The sequence below is a fragment of the Cucurbitaria berberidis genome (assembly GCF_010015615.1).
Source record: "Cucurbitaria berberidis CBS 394.84 unplaced genomic scaffold K460scaffold_5, whole genome shotgun sequence".
Classification (NCBI taxonomy): Eukaryota; Fungi; Ascomycota; class Dothideomycetes; order Pleosporales; family Cucurbitariaceae; genus Cucurbitaria; species Cucurbitaria berberidis.
Genome location: NW_024468939.1, coordinates 3,211,891 through 3,232,706, shown reverse-complemented (window position 1 = coordinate 3,232,706; position 20,816 = coordinate 3,211,891). Strand labels below are relative to the sequence as shown.

At 52.9% G+C, this 20,816-nt stretch overlaps 9 protein-coding genes across 9 annotated transcripts; 4 read left to right on the top strand and 5 right to left on the bottom strand.

The window, feature by feature from the left end:
- Positions 1-518: 518 nt before the first annotated feature.
- K460DRAFT_370540 (uncharacterized protein) lies at positions 519-1,518 on the bottom strand. The gene is made up of 4 exons (XM_040934186.1): positions 1,376-1,518; positions 1,296-1,308; positions 1,115-1,243; positions 519-1,053 (listed from the first exon to the last, which is right to left on the bottom strand). Exons 1-4 carry the CDS (start codon positions 1,497-1,499, stop codon positions 858-860), a joined length of 462 nt encoding a protein of 153 aa, XP_040785129.1. The 5' UTR covers positions 1,500-1,518; the 3' UTR covers positions 519-857.
- A 156-nt stretch (positions 1,519-1,674) lies between these two features.
- Positions 1,675-2,720, top strand: K460DRAFT_380391 (uncharacterized protein; the record flags this gene model as incomplete). Its single annotated transcript, XM_040935255.1, has 2 exons — positions 1,675-1,843; positions 1,903-2,720. 2 exons carry the CDS (start codon positions 1,675-1,677, stop codon positions 2,718-2,720), a joined length of 987 nt encoding a protein of 328 aa, XP_040785128.1.
- A 57-nt stretch (positions 2,721-2,777) lies between these two features.
- On the bottom strand, positions 2,778-3,989 carry K460DRAFT_370536 (phenazine biosynthesis protein-like protein phzf family). Its single transcript, XM_040934185.1, has one exon. It carries the CDS (start codon positions 3,889-3,891, stop codon positions 2,968-2,970), a length of 924 nt encoding a protein of 307 aa, XP_040785127.1. The 5' UTR covers positions 3,892-3,989; the 3' UTR covers positions 2,778-2,967.
- A 47-nt stretch (positions 3,990-4,036) lies between these two features.
- Positions 4,037-6,676, bottom strand: K460DRAFT_370534 (uncharacterized protein; the record flags this gene model as incomplete). Its single annotated transcript, XM_040934184.1, has 1 exon — positions 4,037-6,676. A coding segment is annotated over one exon (2,480 nt), but the record flags the coding sequence as incomplete, so codon positions are not given.
- A 170-nt stretch (positions 6,677-6,846) lies between these two features.
- Positions 6,847-9,187, top strand: K460DRAFT_293745 (AAA-domain-containing protein; the record flags this gene model as incomplete). The annotated part of the gene is made up of 3 exons (XM_040929447.1): positions 6,847-7,258; positions 7,314-8,392; positions 8,441-9,187. 3 exons carry the CDS (start codon positions 6,847-6,849, stop codon positions 9,185-9,187), a joined length of 2,238 nt encoding a protein of 745 aa, XP_040785125.1.
- Positions 9,188-10,119: 932 nt separating this feature from the next.
- Positions 10,120-12,910, top strand: K460DRAFT_370533 (uncharacterized protein). The gene is made up of 2 exons (XM_040934183.1): positions 10,120-11,571; positions 11,624-12,910. Exons 1-2 carry the CDS (start codon positions 10,456-10,458, stop codon positions 12,482-12,484), a joined length of 1,977 nt encoding a protein of 658 aa, XP_040785124.1. The 5' UTR covers positions 10,120-10,455; the 3' UTR covers positions 12,485-12,910.
- A 917-nt stretch (positions 12,911-13,827) lies between these two features.
- K460DRAFT_188236 (uncharacterized protein) lies at positions 13,828-16,891 on the top strand. Its single transcript, XM_040927098.1, has 3 exons — positions 13,828-14,137; positions 14,290-14,512; positions 14,577-16,891. The coding sequence occupies exons 1-3, from the start codon at positions 14,123-14,125 to the stop codon at positions 16,655-16,657; spliced, it is 2,319 nt and encodes a 772-aa protein (XP_040785123.1). The 5' UTR covers positions 13,828-14,122; the 3' UTR covers positions 16,658-16,891.
- A 234-nt stretch (positions 16,892-17,125) lies between these two features.
- On the bottom strand, positions 17,126-18,435 carry K460DRAFT_380385 (PAP2-domain-containing protein; the record flags this gene model as incomplete). Its single annotated transcript, XM_040935254.1, has 2 exons — positions 17,126-18,111; positions 18,168-18,435. 2 exons carry the CDS (start codon positions 18,433-18,435, stop codon positions 17,126-17,128), a joined length of 1,254 nt encoding a protein of 417 aa, XP_040785122.1.
- A 1,511-nt stretch (positions 18,436-19,946) lies between these two features.
- On the bottom strand, positions 19,947-20,789 carry K460DRAFT_370529 (uncharacterized protein). Its single transcript, XM_040934182.1, has 3 exons — positions 20,733-20,789; positions 20,310-20,646; positions 19,947-20,236 (listed from the first exon to the last, which is right to left on the bottom strand). Exons 1-3 carry the CDS (start codon positions 20,746-20,748, stop codon positions 20,077-20,079), a joined length of 513 nt encoding a protein of 170 aa, XP_040785121.1. The 5' UTR covers positions 20,749-20,789; the 3' UTR covers positions 19,947-20,076.
- Between the last annotated feature and the right edge of the window lie 27 nt (positions 20,790-20,816).

Below are 20,816 nucleotides of genomic sequence, written 5' to 3'. Positions count from 1 at the left end.
GTAGTAATAGGTGAGGAAGTGAGAAAAGGTGTGACGGATGACTGGTAGCTACGGCTATCCTGTGAATGACTCTGAAGGGTGACTCAGGTAGCAGGCGGTACTGTAGGTAAGTGGCTATGCAGGTAGGCAGAATATGGGTTATGATGAAATAGGGCAGGTGTTCACCCCACGGGCAGTGCCGCCCTTTATGAGATCAAAGGCGTAGGGCGCCTCCCCGCTCGGTTTGTTGTAGTTCCTGATAAGGAGCTGTTTGAGAGAGTGGGAGCTCATGACCAAGGTGCCTGGTCCGAGTCGCCGAGGTCCGCCTCCGCCTGCGCCTGCACCCAGATGAGATCCGGTTTGACACCTTCTCCACGATGTCATCATCGGGAATCATGCGTCTTGGTCGCAAACGTGGGCGGTTTGGAGGCTGGCTTGCGTACATGGGAGCTCTCAGGCGCTGATGCTGTTGCGCGTACTTCCATGGCCGACCCCACAAGGGTCCTGCACTCCACTCTGCCGGCAGCACACGGAATCCCCAACAGATATCACGAGGCCTTGGATTACGTGCCGTAGCTTATGAGATGGACGCCTCTTAGCACGCAAACTCGATAAGGACCCGGATTCGGCCGCTGAGCAACTGCGCCCTTGTCGGCTAGGCCACTCTTCTATCTACCCGTACTCGAGCGAGTCAGAACTACCGCCGTGAACCCTCCAGTTATGTACCCCATTATCACAACATGCTCTACTTCGCACTGTCCAACAGCCACTTCACACCATTTCCATCAATCAAATGTCATGGAACAATAACGTGCAGGAACCTGCATTTTCTGGTCCAGCCCAGACATGCGTCCTGACGTCCTTCGAGACACGCTGCTTCAGGTATGGTACGCAGCCTCGTCCTCAGCTTCTTCGTCGTCACTGCTCTCCACCAACCCAGCCTCGCTTGGAAGCACGTCAGGGAACCATCCATACTCCCCGAAATCCACAGTATATTGCCCCATGGCGTCTTGTCTGACCTCAACCCCCTCTCTCCTCAAAGCATCGGCCTGCTGGCTAGCCGCGCTTGGTCCCCTTTGTCTTTGTTAGCAACAGGCAACAAAGACTCCAAAGTGACCAAAGGAGTGGTACTGACCTCGGACTAATACCGCCTTTAGCATTGATCACGCGCTGCCAAGGCACATTGCCACTATGGAATGTAGCACTCTTCTTGCTGCTATCGGGCAAAGGTGATGGCAGGTTTTTGAGACAGACTCCAACCTGTCTTTGACGTCATGCGTTAGTCCTATCGCCTGAATGCATGTGCACTGTGTTACCTTGGACACTGGGCTACACCGCGAGGAACATGTCAGCTTCCCATAGTGTCATACGGCATGTGTACAGGATGGAGGCTCACGCTTCCCGACCAGCCTAGCGATATGCCCATAGCTAGTGACTCTAGAGTGCGGAATCTCTTGAATCGCCTCGTAGACTGCAGTATACCACAGCCACGCCTCTTCAGAACGCTCGCCCGGCGCCATGGTCGTAGTAAGACTTGCGATGTGGAGTGAGAGCAGCAGACGCCAGACGCGGTCGAACGCATCTGACACGCCAAAGCACGTGACTTGAGTATGCCAAGATCCATCGACTTTCCAAACCGAGCTTCGAGCTTTACTGCTCGCGAGTCACTCCCCGCATTCAACGCCCAACCTAAGCATGTCTCTCGCTGACTACTTGGCGAAGAACTACCTTACTGCAGATTCGGAAAAGAAATCTAAAAAGCGCAAACGGAAACACAGGGACGGAGGACTCACAATCGACGACGATGATAATCTCGGTTGGACAGAGAAGGCAGATGAGGGCGATGAGGATGCACCCATGATTGGTATGTACCCTTCGAAATCCTTGGATTAGGAAAGCTCATCGCTAACGCGGATTATATAGTTGGTGGAGGCACACTTAAGAAATCCAAGAAGAAGTCGAAAGGCACCAGCGCCGCGATCTGGACAGCCGTTGGCGTCGCCGCACCCTCACACGCGGAACAGCTCGCCGCCGATGCTGCCGCTGCAGATGCGATCATAGCGGGGACCGCCGCGGACCGCCAAAAGGCGGCTGAAGAAGAGGACGAGGCGCCGGAAATGGTGGACACAGAGGGTGTGCTAAGAATGGCTTCAGGCGCAAAGGCAGGCCTACAATCTGCCGCGGAAGTAGCAGCAGATGTGAAGCAGAAACAAGATGAGGAGAAGCGGAAAGCGGCAGAGGTAGTAAAGGAGATGGGCAATACCGCCCAGGAAACTATCTACCGAGACGCAAGTGGTCGCATTATCAACGTCGCAATGAAGCGTGCGGAAGCGCGGAAGAAGGCCGAGGATGAAGAACGCAAGAAACTTGAGAAGGAAAAGGCGGCGCGCGGAGATGTACAGAACGCGGAAGCCACACGGAGAAAACAGCAACTCCAGGATGCCAAGACGATGACGGTCGCACGGCACGCAGACGACGCAGAAATGAACGACGAGTTGAAAGAGCGGAGTCAGTGGAACGATCCTGCTGCTGGCTTCTTGCGCAAGAAGAAAGCGGGACGAAGTATAACAGGCAAACCGCTATACCAGGGAGCGTTCCAACCAAATCGGTACGGTATCCGCCCCGGCCATCGATGGGATGGCGTAGATAGGGGCAACGGATTCGAAAGCCAATGGTTCAATTCGAGAAACAAAAAGGCGAACATTGAAAAACTAGAGTATCAATGGCAGATGGACGAGTAAGAGATTAAAATCGTTGCATATTCACCTAGCATAGCGTGGCGTTGGGGAAACCTAAGTAACTGGGAACATATTCAAGCCGAAGGACTCCCGAATAGGGACAATCCTATCTTTCTATTGAGCCCCATGGTGCCGACAACTTGCTGGCAATTATAGGAACTGGGACTTGCTAACAATTTGGTTAACTTTGTGACTGGTTCTTTATTATCAGCTAATCCTGTGCGTCTACTAGAAGTCTAGGACTCTTGTATCAGCCAACAGTCAAGCTCCCCTCCATGACCTCTACCGCCGTCCCACTCAACTGCACGTCCTCAATACCTTTCCCATCCTCCCTCATCCTCACAGCAACAAAAATATCACATCGCCTACCCATCTCCACGCCCTGTGTGAGATGAAACTTCTTTAGTCCCTTTCCACCTTCAGACAAGGCAATATAGCAGCACAGCGCCGCACTAGCGCTTCCTGTTCCTGGATCCTCGTGGAGCGGTATGCTGCGTGTTCGAAGAAGCCGTACAGAATCAGAGGAAGGTAAGTCTGGATCGACACCAAGGTCGACATAGTAAAAGGAGCCAGTATACCCGACATCCCATCCACTCCCCGCATCCAGGAATTCGCGCTTGTAGCGATCGGCCGGTGGGATGAGAGGGGTAGAAACTGCGCCGAGAGCATCCAAGTCGACGAGTTGCGCGAGGCCAAAGGCCATGCCCTTGACAATTGAGACGATAGGAACGGTGCTCTTGTTTGCCTTGTTACTGGGGAACGGGTGCGCAAGGCGTGCGCGGTGGACGTGAACATCATGCGGAATGGCCACGGCTGCTCGTCCTGTGTCCGCGTCATACGCAAACGGGATCAATCCAGCTACCGTGCGGAGTTTGTTGATCTGGGGATACGCATCTTTGTGCTGTGCGACATACACTGCTGTGCCAATGGTTGGATGGCCAGCGAAGCTCATGCGTGCAGACGGCGTGAAGATGTCAAAATCTGCTACGTCTTCGCTTTCCGCTGGCTCGTGGAGGAATGTGATCTCGGAATAGTTGAACTCCCTGGCAATCTTTTGCTTTTGTTCTTCTGTAAGCTCGTTGCGAAGGGATGCCGGGACGCGGATGACGGCGAGTGGATTGCCCACGTAGCGGGATTGCGTGAAGACGTCGAGGGTTGTGAATTGCAATTGCATATTGAGGGAGTTGAATTTATCGTCCGTCTGTCTGTACCATTGATTTTTTCTCGAACTGTTTTATATTACTGGTGACTCTTACATCGCCTAGTGTGGTATGCTTTCCGTGGTCCTTGAGTCATGTCTACATGAAGCGCAGATTCATAGATCGGCAAAATACCACTTTGGGCTATCGCTGATTGAGAGGAATATTATTGGAGAAATCAAGAAGCTAATAAGTTCACAGAGGCCATGCACGCTATACATAGACACATGCGTCGTCCACCCATATATCTATCACACTATAGTACATATTCTACAGCTCCTCACCAAAGAACCTCTGTATTGCACATCCGTACCTCGTCCACATCCATCCCCTCCGTCTTCCCCCCCTCCCAATCCGGCAGCGCTCTTCTGTGCCATGTAAGCGCAAACCTCCTAGCAGCATTTTCATCACTAAAATCCAAAACCCATCGATTGTAGACGCGGTTCATCACCATCTGATGAACCTCCTGGGCCGTACTGTCTTCGCCCGCACTAGCCATAAGGACTTGTATCCCGGGATCTTCAAAGTCTACACTTGCCCTAGTTTTCTCAATATCACGGTCAAAGGATCCGTATGCGCGGGGTCCGATAGAAGATAACGGCGTGGTAGCGGTTTTGAGATTGACGAGGTCGCGGAGGCGGTGAATCGAGGTGCTTGATTCATTGCGTAGGGTGAGTGGCATACCGTGCATGTACGCGACCCGGCGGAGGATTTTGAAGAGGTCAGTACGAGATGGCTCGTGCCCTTCGATGCGCATTAACACTTTCCAAATCCGATTTCCAGTTTCGTCGACATTAGGCATGATAGGTTGGTAACCGCCTCGTTCGATCAGGGCGCGTAGAGCAGAGTGATAGGGTTGCATAATCGTGAGGAGACTGATGGGGTGCTGCGTAGGTAGTAGGTTGTACAATGACGTGACTTTATCAAGGTCTTCGCCATCTTCGAGGAAGCCTTTTGGCGGTGGAATGGCGGAAAAGATGTTGGAGGGTTGGTGAAGCGCGGTAAGTTTGTGGAGACGCGACGCATTCTTCTGATATGCAAGCGCAGATATTGGGTCCCTAAAGAGAATGTAATAGAATGGCATGCGCTCTAGGCTCAACGGGTCGCGCCCAGGGATAATCTTGTCGAACTCGCCTTCTCGACGCCATGATTCAATGTGCTTGCCCTTAGGAATTACGCGAAGGAAGTCAGCCTCCGTAAGCTCTGTGCTGCAGTGGGCCAGCTGAAGCACAGTGGTCTGCTCTCCCGATTTCTGGAAAGATTCATTTACTTGCTCTTTTAGAGACTTGCGCTCCTCTACAACGCGTAGGGGGGTGGTGGGCGTGACATATGGCAAGTCGAGCTTTGGATACTGGTCTCTCTTTTCTGAGTGCTGTGGACGAGGGCTACTCGCTTCTGGGAAGAGTTCTTCCATGAGTGATTTCTTGCTGACTCGACTAGTTCGAGGTGAGGACTTTGGAGGTGTTTCGATGGTCGAGGAGTCTTTCGCATCGGCTGCTAGCTCTGGTGAGGTCATGGCTGTGGACGCGAAGACCTTAAAGTGGTCTGATGAACTCTTTGAGTGTGACTGGGTGTTGCTCAGTCGTGTGAGTCTCTGACCGTCATCCTCCCTCTTTAATATCTTACTTTCCGTCTTCCTGTCTTCCGCCGTGCCATCCTTGCTCGCACTATCTTTACTTGCGCCCTCGTTAGACATTGATTTTGAATCTTGGCTCTGAGCTTGGAGGTTTGCCACGTCTAGCCCCGTTTCTCCAGAACAAACACTCCCGGGGGACGGCACAACTACGGGCACCGTGCTTGACTCTGAGCCAAGTGAACCTAGTTTGGCAGCAAAGGCATTTATAGCTCCTGCGTGTCGTCGCAACAACGCTTCTATCCTGTGGTCTTTCTCTATAGCAGCGTCTCGCGCTATCACGCGTAGCCGGTGCAAAAAAGACGATATTATGGGCGTAGTTGATCGTGGCGACACGTCCTCGAGAGCTATTACTGTAGTTACAAAGAGACGGATCAAGAGCTGATATCGATTGCAGGCGTACAGGAGAAGTTTATGCCGAGGTGGCTTGTTAAATGCAATTTTCTCGCCAGTCTGCGCGACACTTTGAGATGCCTGACTTGCGGACGGTGAAGCACTCGGACGAGAAGCGGATGTAGGTAGATTAGTGTATAGGGCGGTGCAACGACTCTCTTTGCTGGAAGCAACTCGCTGAACCCAGAGCCCTGGCTGCGCACTCTTTGACCCGACCTTCCGTTGCTTCGAAGAATCCTTCCACTGTTTCCTGATAACTAACCTGGCAAAATGCGTCCGGAATCGCCTGCCAGCTTCCAAATTCTTCTCCCCTACGTGCTCTCCTTGAGCGTCTTCACTACACGTCCCCTGCACGTTCCCTTGGACTATTTGCGCACCGCCCCCGCTGGGTGATGGAGAAGACGCCGTCGGGGCGTTGGATGGCTGTGAACCGCGCTCGGTCGGCTCCGTAGGAACAGACCTCGATACTGACGACGCGGCCCTGCTCATAGTCGCAGCCCACCAGCTCTTTTTCTCCCCTATATCTGAACTTGTCTCCCCGTGATGGCCGGCCGCGCTCGAGCTTTGCGGAGGGTCATGACCGTCGATGGAGGATTGGACGCGGCCCGTCTTGGAAGCGCAGCGAACCTGGTGAGCGGTCGCGGGGGGGTAGCATGACCGCAGATTTCGAGGAAGACGCGGTGGTGGCATCAATTGCTGAGCTCCGTTACATTGCAAGCTGTAAGCCTTCATCGACGCGACATCTAGAAAAGTCTCCCAGGGCCTCTTGCGCTAAGAGATGATTTTACCCCATCCGACCTAGCTTGCTAATCGCTTAGTCAGTCATCACTGCGAAGATATTCTTCATCAAAATAGCGCTCTTTGTCAGTTCGAAGCACCAAGAAACAAAATAGAGGAACGATTCATGAGTACCGGTACGGCTTTCGCTCTCCGTCCGCTAGAGCGCAACCCGCCTAATGCTCCGAGTAATGCGCTCGAAGGCTCCTTTCGAGTCCATCTCTCTCAGAAAGAGCAGAAGAACCTTGGTCTTACAAATGGCGACCTAGTCCGCCTCAACACCTTGGCTGGGTTCAAAGGCTACGGTGTTGCGTGGACAGCTTCGCAAACCAATCCTGGAAACAAGCCTATAGCAAAGGTCACGGATCTGCTACGTGAGCACTATGACTTGTCACTAAACGACCCTGTCTTCATTGAGAAAGTGAGCGACTCCTGGAAGCCCCTCAGGTCAATCGAGGTCAGCCTCCCAGAACTATCAGATCAGTTAGCGAAGTTCATCTCGACTGAGGAATTGTTGTACTGGGTCCAATACGCTTTAGGTAGGGTAAGCCAAATGATATCTCTTTTTATCTGGTTCATCTAACAGCGTTACAGTGGATCTTGACATCATCCTTCCTGGTTACAGTTTCCCGGTCCAACAGAAGGGGCCAAGGAATCAGCCAAAGGGCGCGAAATTGCGAGTGATCGTGCAAAACATCGAACCACTCCCAAACGAAAAGCATCCTTTCTACTTTGATCCCCTCAAAACTCAAGTGACCACTGCGACGAAAATTCCAACCCATTCACCAGCTCAATCCTCGCCAGGAGTCCTACAGGTGAAGAGCGACGGTATTGGAGGCTTATCTGAGCAAGTGGCGGCAATCAATAGAGACCTATTCTTCCTCACTAATGTCGCACTTACTTTACCCGATCAACACCTTCTTGGACCTACCGCCTATCTCTTACACGGGCCAGAAGGCACTGGTAAGAGCCTACTACTTGAACGATTAGCGGACTGCTCTTGGCAAGAAGTATACCGAGTGAGCCCTGAGTCACATCCCAAGGGCCAAGCTAAGGCAATTTCTGAAACCTTTGAAGATGCCCGTCAGAACCAGCCAAGCTTGATCCTAATGGACAATCTTGACAGATTCCTCGAAAAAGCGGAGTCACTGGTGACCAAACTACGTATCGAGTTGTCGAAATTAGAGGGAAGTCAGGTGGTGGTGGCTGCTGCTACTCGTAGCATATACGATGTCGACGCAAGTCTTCGAACGACTTCAGCCTTCAAAAATGAGCTTGAGCTTTTCCCGCCTAATGTAAAACAAAGAGAGGATATCCTACGACAGATTGTTGGACCTACTCGACTACTTTCGAACGTCGATTTCTTTGCGGTGGCAGAACGCTCGCACGGCTTCGTCGGTCGTGATATTCACAAATTGTGTGGTCTCGCAAGGAATAGACGGGTACAGCAAGTGTACGAGTCGTTAGACGATGACAAAAAAGCTGCGTTTAGTGACACTCTTGAGAAAACGGACTTTGTCGCCCAGGAAGATTTCGATGCAGTGATCGACCAGGTGCAGCCGACTGTGCTCAAGGACAGTATTCTCGAGGTGCCGAAAGTCAGATGGACAGATATAGCTGGCTTGGACCACGTTCGCGCTCTCCTCGAGGCCATAACCATTCGCCCATTCAAGGTTCGTTGTGCTTGTATGCTCGAGTAACATCAGGACTAACCACTGTAGTACCCTGATCTTGATGTCAAGTTTGGCGGACCCCAGTCGCGCAAGGGCGTGCTACTATACGGACCCCCAGGCTGCGCAAAGACGTTGATCGCCCAAGCCGTTGCAACCGAAAGCAATCAAAATTTCCTAGCAGTCAAGGGGTCCGAACTTATCAAGATGTACGTTGGTGAGTCTGAGCGAGCGGTTCGGGATATCTTTCGTCGCGCACGTGCGGCGAAACCTTGCATCATCTTCTTCGACGAGATTGACTCCATTGGCAAATCACGCGAGAAGACACAGGATAGCGGCCTAAACGTCGTCGCAACACTGCTCAACGAGATGGATGGAATCGAGGCACTGAAAGACGTCTTCATTATTGGCGCAACCAATCGACCAGACATCTTGGACTCAGCGCTCATCCGCACCGGCCGTTTTGACGCACACATTCATATTGGACTGCCGACTGAAGAGGCACGTAAGCAGATTCTTCAGATTCACACCAAGAAGAGGCCACTTGCGGCAGATGTTGATCTGAGCGTCGTTGCTGCCAGAACGGAGGGCAGCAGTGGTGCAGACATCAGTGGTCTATGCTCGGTGGCTGTTGAGCTGGCTATCTCAGAATATGAGAAGGACCCCGACCGTGAGCCTCAGATATGCATGTGTCACTTCGAGCAGGCGCTGCAACAACATGTTCCCCATACAGTCAAAGCAGAGGCTGAACGGTATCAAAACTGGCGACCAGGGATGTCGTTATCCGTAGATCAATAGCCGTTGTTCCGTCTTCGGAGCGCGCGCACGGAGGAGTGTAGATTCCGGGGAAGATCGAGGGTTCATGATGATGCGCCGCTAGGTGCTTGATGACTCGGACGAGAGTTCGGTTCAACAAGATGGAGTTGTTTGATCGATTAGCCGCATAATGGTATCGAGGCTGATGTCTAATGATTCTACCACATTTGTCGGTTTTCTATGGTTTAACCAACATGCTCGCTCTGACCTCCGGCAAATTTATCGAGGACAAGCGCATAACAAAGACCCGATTTTGGGAAAGCAGACAGAATAGCCGCATATCAAACCGAGGGCGAGACGGCCTGCCATGTCTTCGCAAAGCTACTCGCCAGGCCATGCTTGTTCAGAGTTCCGATGCGGCTGCTTTTGCTCGCTCACCGCCGACATATACGACCAGAAGATAATAGCAATCTTGGATATTTCCGAAACGCTGTCATCCTTGCCCTGGTGCTTCATCTCCGGTCGATCCCGTCAGACGACCAAACTCGCTCATTCGAGCAGGCCGTCGCAGTGCTTTTCGATGGCACAAGGTCGCACATAATATGGCTTTGCATTCTCGGTGCTACTGCCAATTTCCAGCTGTGAAGTTGTTTGTGGATTCATTGTTTGTGTGCCGCCGTCCAGTTCCGATTATTTCAGTTCCAGCCAGTGTTGTTGCTGGAGAGCATGGCTTGGCAGCGGATAGCGAGATTGCCCACGGCACCTGGCGCGGCCTCATCTTGAAACGGGGGTTCGTGCGTAGTCCATCTAGCCGCAGGAACAGCCTCTTGCCCCCATCTCGTCTCCATGACACAACGGCTTTCCAGACAACCCCCGTCACTCATCATGGGTGTTGCCGTCGCAACCTCGATAGGTAGCCAATGGGAGCCGCAGTTCCTGTGCTATGCTAGTCCTTCGTATCCTGGTCACTCGACGGGCTGAATCCCTCGACGGATTCCTAGCGGCGTGCAATCTGTCCCTGACGCCATGGTGTGGATGGATTGATTGCCGCTGGTATGAGAGCGGAAGAGTGTGGAGTGGGCAAGGTTTGTTTCTAGGCGCGCTGATGATACTGGTGTAAATCCCGCCCAGGTCGGTCTCTTCTTCATTCTTCCAACTACCTACGTCGACCGCGTCGCCACCGGTACACCTTTTTGCTCTGTCGAGCTGTCCATTCCTTTGTCCAAATCTCCCTTTATCTTCTTGTCGCTGCTTCATCCCCACTTTACCACTTGATACCCACTAGTATTCTTGAAACGCCAACCGTAGCCATGCCCGGACTGCTCACGCGATCAAAGTCCCTAAGGTTTCTAAAGGGCAGCCGCAAGGAGCAGGAACATGAATATTCCATGCCGCCCCCGAACGCGCCTCAAACAGACCTTGACAGATACACCTCGGCTACCCAAATCCCAAGACCAGAAAGCAAATTGGAAACCCAGGATCTGATGGTACGGCCGAGCACGTCAGGTGGGACCGAAGACCGCGCAACAATGTTCTACACGAAGAAAACAAATACTTCCACATCTGCAGATTCGCAGGACCAAGTCCAAGCCTTCATTCCTCCCACCAATTCGACCACAGTACTCTACACCGCAGAAGTCACAGAGGAGCAGGGAATTATTGGAATTGCTTTGGGCTCTCCCACGGTGGGTTCGCACTGGAACACAACACCTCAGGCCTCATGCTTGGAGTTGGATTCGCATGGTAAAGACACTCAAATGGCAACCCTCCATTCAAACGGCTCTGTAGCTAGCCGCCAGGAACCCGCCAAGGCCAAGATCAGCCGATGGAAATCATTGTTCAGAAAAGCGGCACCGCCACCGCAGGAGAAGCCTGCTTTCTATCAGCTGGCACAAACTGTGACGGCTGGGCCTCGCGCAGACAGTCCCCAGGACAAGCATTCATTGGAGTCGCCTGTAACATTAAAGCAAGAGAAGGGAACGTCGCGCACCGCTTCGCCTCTCACCTATAAGCCGGATATCAGAGCCTCTCGCAAAGCAGGCGAAGATGATTTCATCGCTCCTCGGTCACCACCGGAGCCATCTATGAAAAGAGGTCGCGCGGTAACTCTTGGGGTTGCTGCGTTCAACCCCCAATCAACGGCGACAATTCAACGGTCCAATACAACACCCAATCTTCCCAGGAATATGCCAGACAAGCCTCCCAATGTACCGCAAGTGGTGGTCTCAAAGAGCGCGAGCAATGCATCAGTTCCTGCATCTGAAGGGGGACTCCTCGACATTAGCATTCCTGATATCACAATGGAAAGGTACAGTGTCATGTTTGGCAACCTGCTTCAATCGAATTCGAACCGGTCGTCCTCACTTCTGGCGAGAAGAAATGGGAATGCTGAAAAGCTCAAACCGCTGAATGGGCTATTCGTTAAAGTACGTATTGTAGGAGTGTTCTTAGGTTAGGCACTCGCTAACGTTTGAATAGGGCGAACATGAGAGCCCCATGGACTACAAACTCCAGCGCAGGGCAACATCACCCACATTTCCGTCTCCATCGCCAAGACTATCCCTCTTTCCGTCCACAAATCCCGCTCGCGCACCCTCACCACACTTGACATCCGCAAACCGCGCAACGAAAGCACTCCAGCGATCGAGGACGGCACCAGCTAAATCACCACTTAGACAACCTCTTGTTCCGACCACGGAGGAGAAACCAACGAAATCCGACTTGGCGACGCTCAGACCGACAGCATCGCCATTGCAACCCGTCTTTACGCCAACTTCAGTCGAAAGCTTCGAGTCGGACGCGGAATCCATCACCATCTTAGTAGGGCACTCCCAATCCCAGCCGTTGAAATTTCATCTCGACGAACGGGAACCGGAATGGGAGATGTACCCGAAACCAAAACCACTGGCGATTTCCAAGCGTGACAATACGGCCTCTGGCGCTACGCCTCTGTTGATCAAGGCGGCATCAACAACGAATCTAGCACGTACAGCCTCGCAACGCCAACCAAAAGTCACAAAGATGAGCGCTTTGTCATCCCATCCCTCTGAATCTTCCAGTCCGCCGCCGGGTGCTAGTCGAGCAGACGTGGTTAGACGCAACGAGAAACGTACTGAAAGTGAGACTCGCGGGGATGGAGCGACGGCGCCAAAGGCTATGGTTGGAGTTGCAAGATCGATTAGTGTATCCAGGGCAAACAGCCCCCGAGCGCTGGTCCAAACGACGCTAGATGTTGCGAGTCCCAATACCGAGCGGTTGGTGGCAAGACAAGTGCTCACGCCTACGATGGTGGACGTCAAGAACCGGAGAAGCCACAGGGTGCAGCTCGTGGACGCCTAGGCCGTCTTTTCTTTTCCCTCCACCCACGACTTTGATTCTTTTCGTGTTGATTACTTTTACACCTTCTTTGTTAGCGACTGGGGCCCAGCTTGGAGTCTGGTTTTGGAAAGCGCCCTTTTTTTTTCTTGGTGTTGTCGGTGTTGGAGATGCATCGGGCGTCCTGATACAACGCGAGTTGCAGCGTTGAGCGTTGGATCATGCCGTCTTCCTTAGGCTAGGGTGTTCTGCTGGATGGATTATATATCTTCGGAGATTGCTCTTCTCGTATGTTTGGGACATGATCTTGTCACCGCAGAGCGGTACGCATGAAATTGAGTTGGGAAGGAAGGAAGATACCATGTTTTTGGAGCTAGGCGAAGTGCAGATGCACCCATTATCCCTTGACGGCTCATACAAGCTCAATTAAGCTTCCCTTTTGCCTGTGCTCCAGTCCCGAATTGAAATCGTACTTTGACTGGCTCTTGGGCAAAGACTTTCGCTAGTCGCTGTCGGCTTTGCTCGCCCGCCTTATCACTCTGTGATTGTTGCGCCAAACTACACATTAAGCAACTCTTTTGAGCTTATATCTGGGGCAGTGTAAGCCACCGGTGAGGCGTGGCAACACCTCTGTACTCCACACCAACACCAGGCCGGACCACATCGCAGAACCCCGCTTGATAAATCCACGTCCCGCAGCAAGCGAGGGCCGTGCCTAGCAGTCGTACACCTCCTCCAAGTTACACTCCCGCCCATCAAACTCATCTTATCCTTTGTCTCCCTAAGCCTGAACAGGTTTCGCTTTAAACAGCACAGTTATCCGCTATAACGGCAGCTAGCACGTCCTGTCTCTCTCCAGCTGAAGGGCATGCTCCAGCCAAAGCGACGATCAGTTCCAACCGAGCGGAATGAGAAAACCACGCTTCTGCATCACTCAATCAGCCTTCGCCTAAATAGTCGCAGTCATGATTGCACAGGATTCGATAAGGAGCGACTAGCCAAGTCGCGGCCGTTCCTAAGGGCACAAGTTCAGCGTGGACGGCTGCCTCTATCCTGCACACAGCCTGTCTAGCTTGCCGCCACAGCTGCGTATCATTGGAGAGGCTTGCAGTCGAACATTACTGCGCGATGCACCTCGGTCAAGACATTCTGCCGCCTGCTGTTGGCCCATCCCACGGCTAGCCCAATCTACAGTCCGGTTGCATGGCCGTGAGGATCGAGGAGTGAGGCTGAGTACAGGCGGTACTCTTGGTTCCAGCCTTCCCAGCGACCGTTTCTTTACTTTACTGTACTGGCACTTTGTCCTCTCTTCCTCGGTCTCTTCTTTGCTTCAAGACTCGAGCTCAGTAACGCTCATCGCCACCCCACGTCCAAACGTACGGCTCGAGGCTCATCTCACCATCGGCTGGGTTGGCTGATAGACAACGGTTCCTGGTCACACCTAGGCCCCGTTGAACAGTGCAATTGGCCTTGACTCCAGATACTCGGCATCCTTGGACTTTGCTCTACCATAACCATCTCTGTTAATCTGCCTTGAGGTACCCCGCGATCTGGCTCTACCTGTCGGGGCGGCGAGTGCCATCGCCTCCGGGGGACTGCTGTGAATCTTTCCTGGCACTACATTCGATATAAAAGTTACAGGCGTTGCCTGTGGTCAGCAAGATGTCTGGTCTTGAGGTATGCCAGACCTTCTCTCGTTGCGGCTTCGGATCCGAAGACACCTCCATATGCGCACGCACGTTTCCTTCAATGGAAGAGGAGCACGCGACCTTCATAGGACACTATCAATGGTGAACAGAACCTCGCTGACTTGGCTTACTTGTGCTTAGGTCGTCGCTGCTGTGTCCGCTGTGATATCCGCGTTCCATGGCGGGTCGGAGCTGCTCAAGCATATCAAAACGAAGCGTCGCACGCGCAAAGCCCGCGATCAGGCCCAACAAGAATTCGAGGAAAAGCAACTGCAGGAGTCTCTTGTGACAGGAGAGCAACAAATCGGCTTTCGATATACACAGGACATGAGGGAGCTGGGTGATCTTATGCGTGTTGGTGATGGCAAGTCTCACATTGTCCGAACTCCGTGTGCGAGTTGGTGACACTAACATATCCGTGTCTGCAGTTGTGGCCCGGGATCGCCTCTTCCATATTGCTATTACACTGCAAGCCGAAGTCATTCGCAGCTTGCAGATGGCATGCCAACACGAAACTGCCGTACTCAATTTACGCCTGCTCCATGAGGCATCCATCATGAACAGGAAAGATACGTTTTCTACCTTGGACGAGCTGAAACAAAGGATCCTGATTACTAGACCCATGGCGCGACAATTGCAGGGTGCACCTGAAGGCTTAGGGTCACGACATTCGACGGCGACTGTGCAAACGATGCTCACGAACAACTACAGACCATTGAGTCCCATACCGGATAACTACATCCCGCCAGCTGTTACTCTACCCCCGCAGGGAGATTCTCCAAGCTCAAAGCACGGCTTAACTGAGTATTTTCGGTCAAGGCGCAAGAACAGCACATCTGCGCCAAAATCGAACTCATCTACACAACCTACCAATATCAACTCCAGCGAAGCGCTAGAACATCTTGTCAGATCAAGAGGAGGAGACCGCGCCGTCATCATGAAAGACATCGATGAGATGATCAGCTCTTATAGAGGCCTACATGTGAGCAACCAGCCAAGCGACTCGTGGGGTAACAACAGGTACAGTGGAGGTTACGGCTCACCAACACCAGAGGAATACGGAGCGGGGAGCCTACTAGGCTATCCTGCTTTCAATCACAACCTAGACCCACACCAAGAGCATCATCTCTACAACCATCAAAACGCAGCAGCAAAGAATCCGTTTCCTCACATGCAAACGCAAACATCAAAGTCTCGATGGTCGGACGCCTCGGCATCTAGCTCCACATTCTCAGACTCTACATCGATCAATCGCAACAGCTCCAATTCGTCACAGGGCTCAAATGCGAATACTCCTCCACTACCCCAAGATTTTCAGTCGCTTTCTATGAGTTCTAGCCTTCCACCTCAACCCCGGTTGGCTCAGCAGAACGTATCTTACCAACATCACGATGAAGACCATCGAGTTCCCTATGCTCCGCTAGAAGAACGATATCCTTCTCCCATTGCACCACTTGCACCCCAACGCGCAGCAAGTCAAACTAGCGTATCACCGCAAGCTTCTCCACGGTTGAACTCACCAGCCAGTGCGCCTGCGCCAATTCATTCACGTGAGGCCCTTAGTCTGCCAGTGCCCAAGCCGTGGCCTGGTAGCCAGCAGCATCGAGATTCGTCCCCCGTAACACCGTATGCGCCGCCCATGGAGGAAGAACAGGCAAATGTAACCAAGCCAGTGTATCCCCAGTATCAACTCGGACAACCCATCGCACCCGACGCTTCAAGTCTGCACAGCAGCAAGAGCGCGCGCACCATAACACCGTCTGGATTCGCCGCCGTAGCAGCAGCAGCCACCTCCCTAGGCACAGCACCCGCCCTCGCTGGCCTCCGGCACACCAGCATAGCCGCCTCGATAGCCTCGACCGACAGCAGCGGCTCAGGCTCCATCGGCATCCTGCCCGGCTCGCGCATGCGCCACACGATCCGGTCCGACACGATCCAAAGCGGGCCCGCGGGCCAGGAGAAGATGATGGACGGCCGCCCCTGCAAAGACAACAACTACTGGGGCTTCTGCAAAGGCGCCTGGGCCGTCCGCGAGGACGTGAAAAAGGGCCTTGCTATCCGCACCCAGCCGTCCGGCTTGTACAACACCAAGCAGATCTGGGAATGCACTTCGTGCACTTTCAAAGGCGACACGTTTACCACGCCGCATCCGACCAAGAAGAGTAAAACCGAAACCGTGGTCGATCAGCGTATTTATGTTTCCATGGCCGGCATCCGCTATCGCTGGATCTTCCTGGCCAAGAGCCATGTTAAGAAGAAGGCGGGCGATTGCTTCAATAGCGACGAGGGCAATTATGGGTGTGTGCTGTGTAGTGTCGAGGGGAACGTGACCGGTGTGTATGGCGGGTTGGAGACGCTGATGAATCATATTGCCCTGACGCACGTGGCAGATATGAGTGAGCAGACGAGGAGAAAGGTCAATTGTATATTGGGTCGGGTGGCTGGGCCGGGCGAGGCGTGGGATATCAATGTGCCCATCTTTTCGCAGGTGGAGGAGTTGGCGGCCTGAGGTAGTGAAGTTTGGAATGGCTGTCATCTTGGCGAACATGCTTGAGGCTTGTAGGAGTTTGGTATTGGTGTTTTTGTGTTAGGCTGGTTTGGATACCCTTTGAATACTTTTCTTGCTCAAAAATATACATGTCACTACCTTCGATATTGGCCAGAACGTGAACAAGGCTGGTTCGAAGAGTTCGTTCTGCCTACTCAGTGCTTCCCACGTTGACACGAATACAGTGATTTGAAGATTCATTAAGTTGATTAAGAGACTATAGTAGAGTGGTATCTTGCAGGGAAAAGTCGTCATGACGTTCATAAAATCAACTCCACCGTCCTGAGTCATCCGCCAAACGTCGCACCAATCCATCTATCCATGCAGGCTCACCGACCGTAGAAGTAAGGTCGTGAATTGCGCTTTGGAAATCCAAGCGGAAGGGACAACGAGCCATAATAGTATCGCGCAGAATCTGGGAGTAGTAGCCTACACCATCTGCTCGCCGTGCCTATCTGCTCCAAGAGGCTTCCTCTGCACACGACTCGTAGTGCTTCCATATGCGTCGTCATGGTGGTGACCATGCGCGGGGCCGTCAGGGTGCGGCGCCATGGTACCACGCGGTCCATCAGCAGCATCGCCTGGCGCACCGCCCCAGCTACTGCCCTCATGCGTACCCCAGCCTGCCTTGCGGGTAAAGATGGCATCATGGAAGCCATCGAAGGAGCTTGGGCCGGCACCGTATACAAAGGGCGCATGGCGAAGGAGCGGGATGTGGTTGAAGCGGAAGTCCCAGACTGCAGCGTAAACCATGCGATAGGCGCTGAAGGCCATCATGGTGCCAATAACCGCACCAGCAAAGATGTCGTACCAGTTGTGATACTCATCAATAGTAAGCGCTCCACCGATCAAGACTGCTCCAAGAAGAGGTGCGTAGATGGCAATGAGCTTCCACATGGCAGGGTGGTAGTTGGCAAAGACCTTGAGCTTAGCGTTGAGGTAGAGATATAGGAAGACGAAGCCGGCGAAGGCAGCGGTGGTGTGACCAGAAGGCATAGATTCCAGGCTGTCGTTGATTTGCTTCTTGTCGCCCGTGCAGATGCTGCGGTCAAACATGATCTGGCGGTAACCGTTGGCGGTGTTGCCGTTGAGGCCACCATCAACGCCGTTGTCGTTGTCACCGACACCAAGGCCGGCTGGAATGACGGGCTTGCACACGGCGAGGAAGTGAGGGCGAAGACCTCCGATGAGCCACTTGATGAAGACCTGGAACACGGCAGCAGAGATGAGCGCGTACAGCAGTCCGATTGTAGCGTTGTTGACATCCCAGAAGCTGCGGGCTCGGATCTGGACGATCAAAAAGACCAGGAAGGGGATGAAGAAAGCCAGGAGAGCGGCAGCCCAGATGGGGATGATTTCGTTCCGCAGAGGATAGGCAAACTCTGGGTATACGATCTCGCCATCCTTGAAGACGACTGTTTGTCTGTTAGTCGCGACACGGGAAGGCGATGCTGCTGAATCTCAGACGTACCAGGAAAGCTGCGGCTCGGTGCCGGGTCAGCCATGTACACTCCCAAGCCGATGGCGCCCATGACAGCCATGGTGACGATGTCTAGGGCCGTGGCCTTGATCCATTGTCCGAACGTGGGCCTGCTGTTATGCGAAGATGCTCCTGTCGGGGTTGCCCTAGGCTGTCTGCGAGCAAACATGCCGGGCTTCTTCTCGTGGGTATGATGAGTTCCGGTTGCCGTAGTGGTATCTACCGGCGCGGGCGTGTTGCGCTTGTTGAAAAGACCCATGGTAGGCAATCGTGAGCGAGCAGTGGTGTTGGTGGAGGGTGCGAGGAAATGTTTGTTTAAGAGTGTGGTAGGTGAGTACACAACAGCTAGGCTCAATGACGTAGCGTTGACTGTTTGGGACAACAAACAAACGGTTGTGTGAGGGGAACCACCAAACTGCGGGCGTTACCAAAGAAGCAACACTCGGTCAACTTCGCCGGGAGGAGGAGAGAAGAGCAATGGGCCTGATGACTGCAGAAGAAAAAAGGGTTACGATGGCCAGCCAGGCTCTGGCTATTTATCCCAGCCAGAATGCCAATCTCCTCACGTCGTCCCGTCACACGGCCACAGTACTTACATCATCCCTCGCGTCGCGTCGCCCGCTTTGGTAAAACGACAAGCCTCAAACCGGGTGAAAAGCCTGTTAGAGCCCTCGTTTAGGCGGTTGACGAAGTAGTGATGTGAAAAGAAAGACGATCTTTACTGTCTTGGGCGGCCTGACACACGGAATCTACTGAATCTTGGAAGTTGGCAAAAGCTTGGTTAGCGCGTGGAAAGCTTGGATTTGCTGGCTGTGGCTGTGATGACGACCAATTTGTGCCAATCTATGCAGACTGTGCACATGCATGCCTGAAACCCCGTCTTAGTACCATGGGAATTGAAGGATCGAGGTAGGAAATGCCGTCTAACCGGGTGACGTCACGGGGAGTGCGCTTGTCAACATCCTCGCCCTCCTCCCTCTAGATCCCGCGTTTCGTATCATCTAATAATCATCAAACAGCCTCCAGAGCCCTTCTCAAATTAGGAGGAAGCTATGCCTACCCGTCTTCGGATCGTAGGCCTGATGAGGCAGGGCTCTATCACTTGCATACACTTCAGGATTTCCAGCCTGTTCAGAGCCTTGTGGTCTCCGTATGGACTCAGCTTCGTAAGACCAATACGTCGATAAGCCGGTCCCGCGCTGTAGCTTTCGTCAAGCTGCAAATTCAAGTAGACCAGATACTTGGACTCTTCCGACGAGGTTCGGTGGCCTTTCGCAGCAGGCACCAGAAAGATTCCAGCATCATGGCTTAGAATGCGCATGAGAGAATAAAAAAAAGTTGTAATGCTCGGAGAGCTCTCTGCAAATCGTAAAAGCGGTGTTGCAACACAATGAACGGTACGGCATCGCGACGCAAAGATCTGCTCGCAGAACCACCAGCCACGTAACAGCGATGCTGGTAAGACCGAGAAGGAGGGCAAAGCCACTGTACGAGTACAAGCTCTTGATATGAAATTCTTGAATCTAGGTTTAAATGATTATAGGGCGAGATCTGAACTAACGACCTGTAAGTTACGTTCAAAACTACTTAGCTCTCCCTATTATGCCTCGTAATACATAGTTTCAATAAACCAAAGAGTAAAAGAGCTTTTAGGCACCATCTATCCTGCACATGTCTGCAGTTGAATATAAGCATCTCGACGAGCGCAGTGTCATCCATCGGGTGCAAATGCTTTGGTCATAGTACTTTTTATTCTTCTACAACGCCCCAGAAAGCTACATACAAAAAACGACTCATGTCAGGGTATGATGTGAAAAGTAACGCCCTATACGCCCCCTCTCCCCCTCACCCACTTCCACCTAGAACATGCATAGCGACACGCGCAGGCTCGTCAAGGCACTTAAGCATGGATATGCACCTCGGTGGTACCGCTACGATGCCATGTAGCAAGCAAGACACCGCAGCGCCCGCACTTGTGCTGTACATCCTTGAGCGAGTTGACGACATAAGGAATGAAACCCAAGCACAGCGTAAAGCAGCAGACACCGAGCGCCCAGGCACTACAGACAGCTAGCGTTAGCAAACGAGAATCTTCCAGCAACACACACAAACTCCAGGACATGGATGGCTTACTGGTTGGTATTTCCAATCTCAAACGCCGTGTTGGTCATGGCCCGCTGGCCGCACGCAGGGCAGTCTACAGGCGCGGGTCCACGGCTCAGGCTTGCGATTGGCGTTACGTTTTGGTAGACGTTGCCGCCCTGTTGCTGCGGCGGCATGCCGGGTTGCTGGGGCTGGATGTATGCGCCCTGGGGTTGTTGAGGAGGCGGAGAGCCGGCGTACTGCTGCTGAGGTTGCTGTGCGTAGACGGGCTGTTGTTGCTGGTACTGCATGTTCGGGTCCTGGTGGTAGGTGGGTGGTTGTTGCTGGCCCGTCACGTCTGGCGACTGAGGATATTGCTGCATGGGGACTTTGAACATGTTAGGATGAATTCCGTGTGATAGAGAAAAGCACCAGCGAGGCGCGTTTCAAAGCGGACAGAATGGTGTCACTCACCACCTTGCTTCTCCATTGTGATTGTATATGTCGTTTGGTCTTGTAAAACGTATGTATCGACGGGCGCGTAGTATCAGACTAGAC

Excerpts from the sequence above, each read along its gene's own strand:
- K460DRAFT_370540 (XM_040934186.1), bottom strand. The coding sequence starts at position 1,499 with ATGGCGCCGGGCGAGCGTTCTGAAGAGGCGTGGCTGTGGTATACTGCA. Across the intron at positions 1,054-1,114 it reads AAAGGCGGTATTAGTCCGAG|GGGACCAAGCGCGGCTAGCC; the intron begins GTCAGTACCACT and ends ACAAAGACAAAG.
- K460DRAFT_370536 (XM_040934185.1), bottom strand. The coding sequence starts at position 3,891 with ATGCAATTGCAATTCACAACCCTCGACGTCTTCACGCAATCCCGCTAC.
- K460DRAFT_370533 (XM_040934183.1), top strand. The coding sequence starts at position 10,456 with ATGCCCGGACTGCTCACGCGATCAAAGTCCCTAAGGTTTCTAAAGGGC. Across the intron at positions 11,572-11,623 it reads TGAATGGGCTATTCGTTAAA|GGCGAACATGAGAGCCCCAT; the intron begins GTACGTATTGTA and ends ACGTTTGAATAG.
- K460DRAFT_188236 (XM_040927098.1), top strand. Across the intron at positions 14,513-14,576 it reads TCTTATGCGTGTTGGTGATG|TTGTGGCCCGGGATCGCCTC; the intron begins GCAAGTCTCACA and ends CCGTGTCTGCAG.
- K460DRAFT_370529 (XM_040934182.1), bottom strand. Across the intron at positions 20,237-20,309 it reads GAGATTGGAAATACCAACCA|TGCCTGGGCGCTCGGTGTCT; the intron begins GTAAGCCATCCA and ends AGCTGTCTGTAG.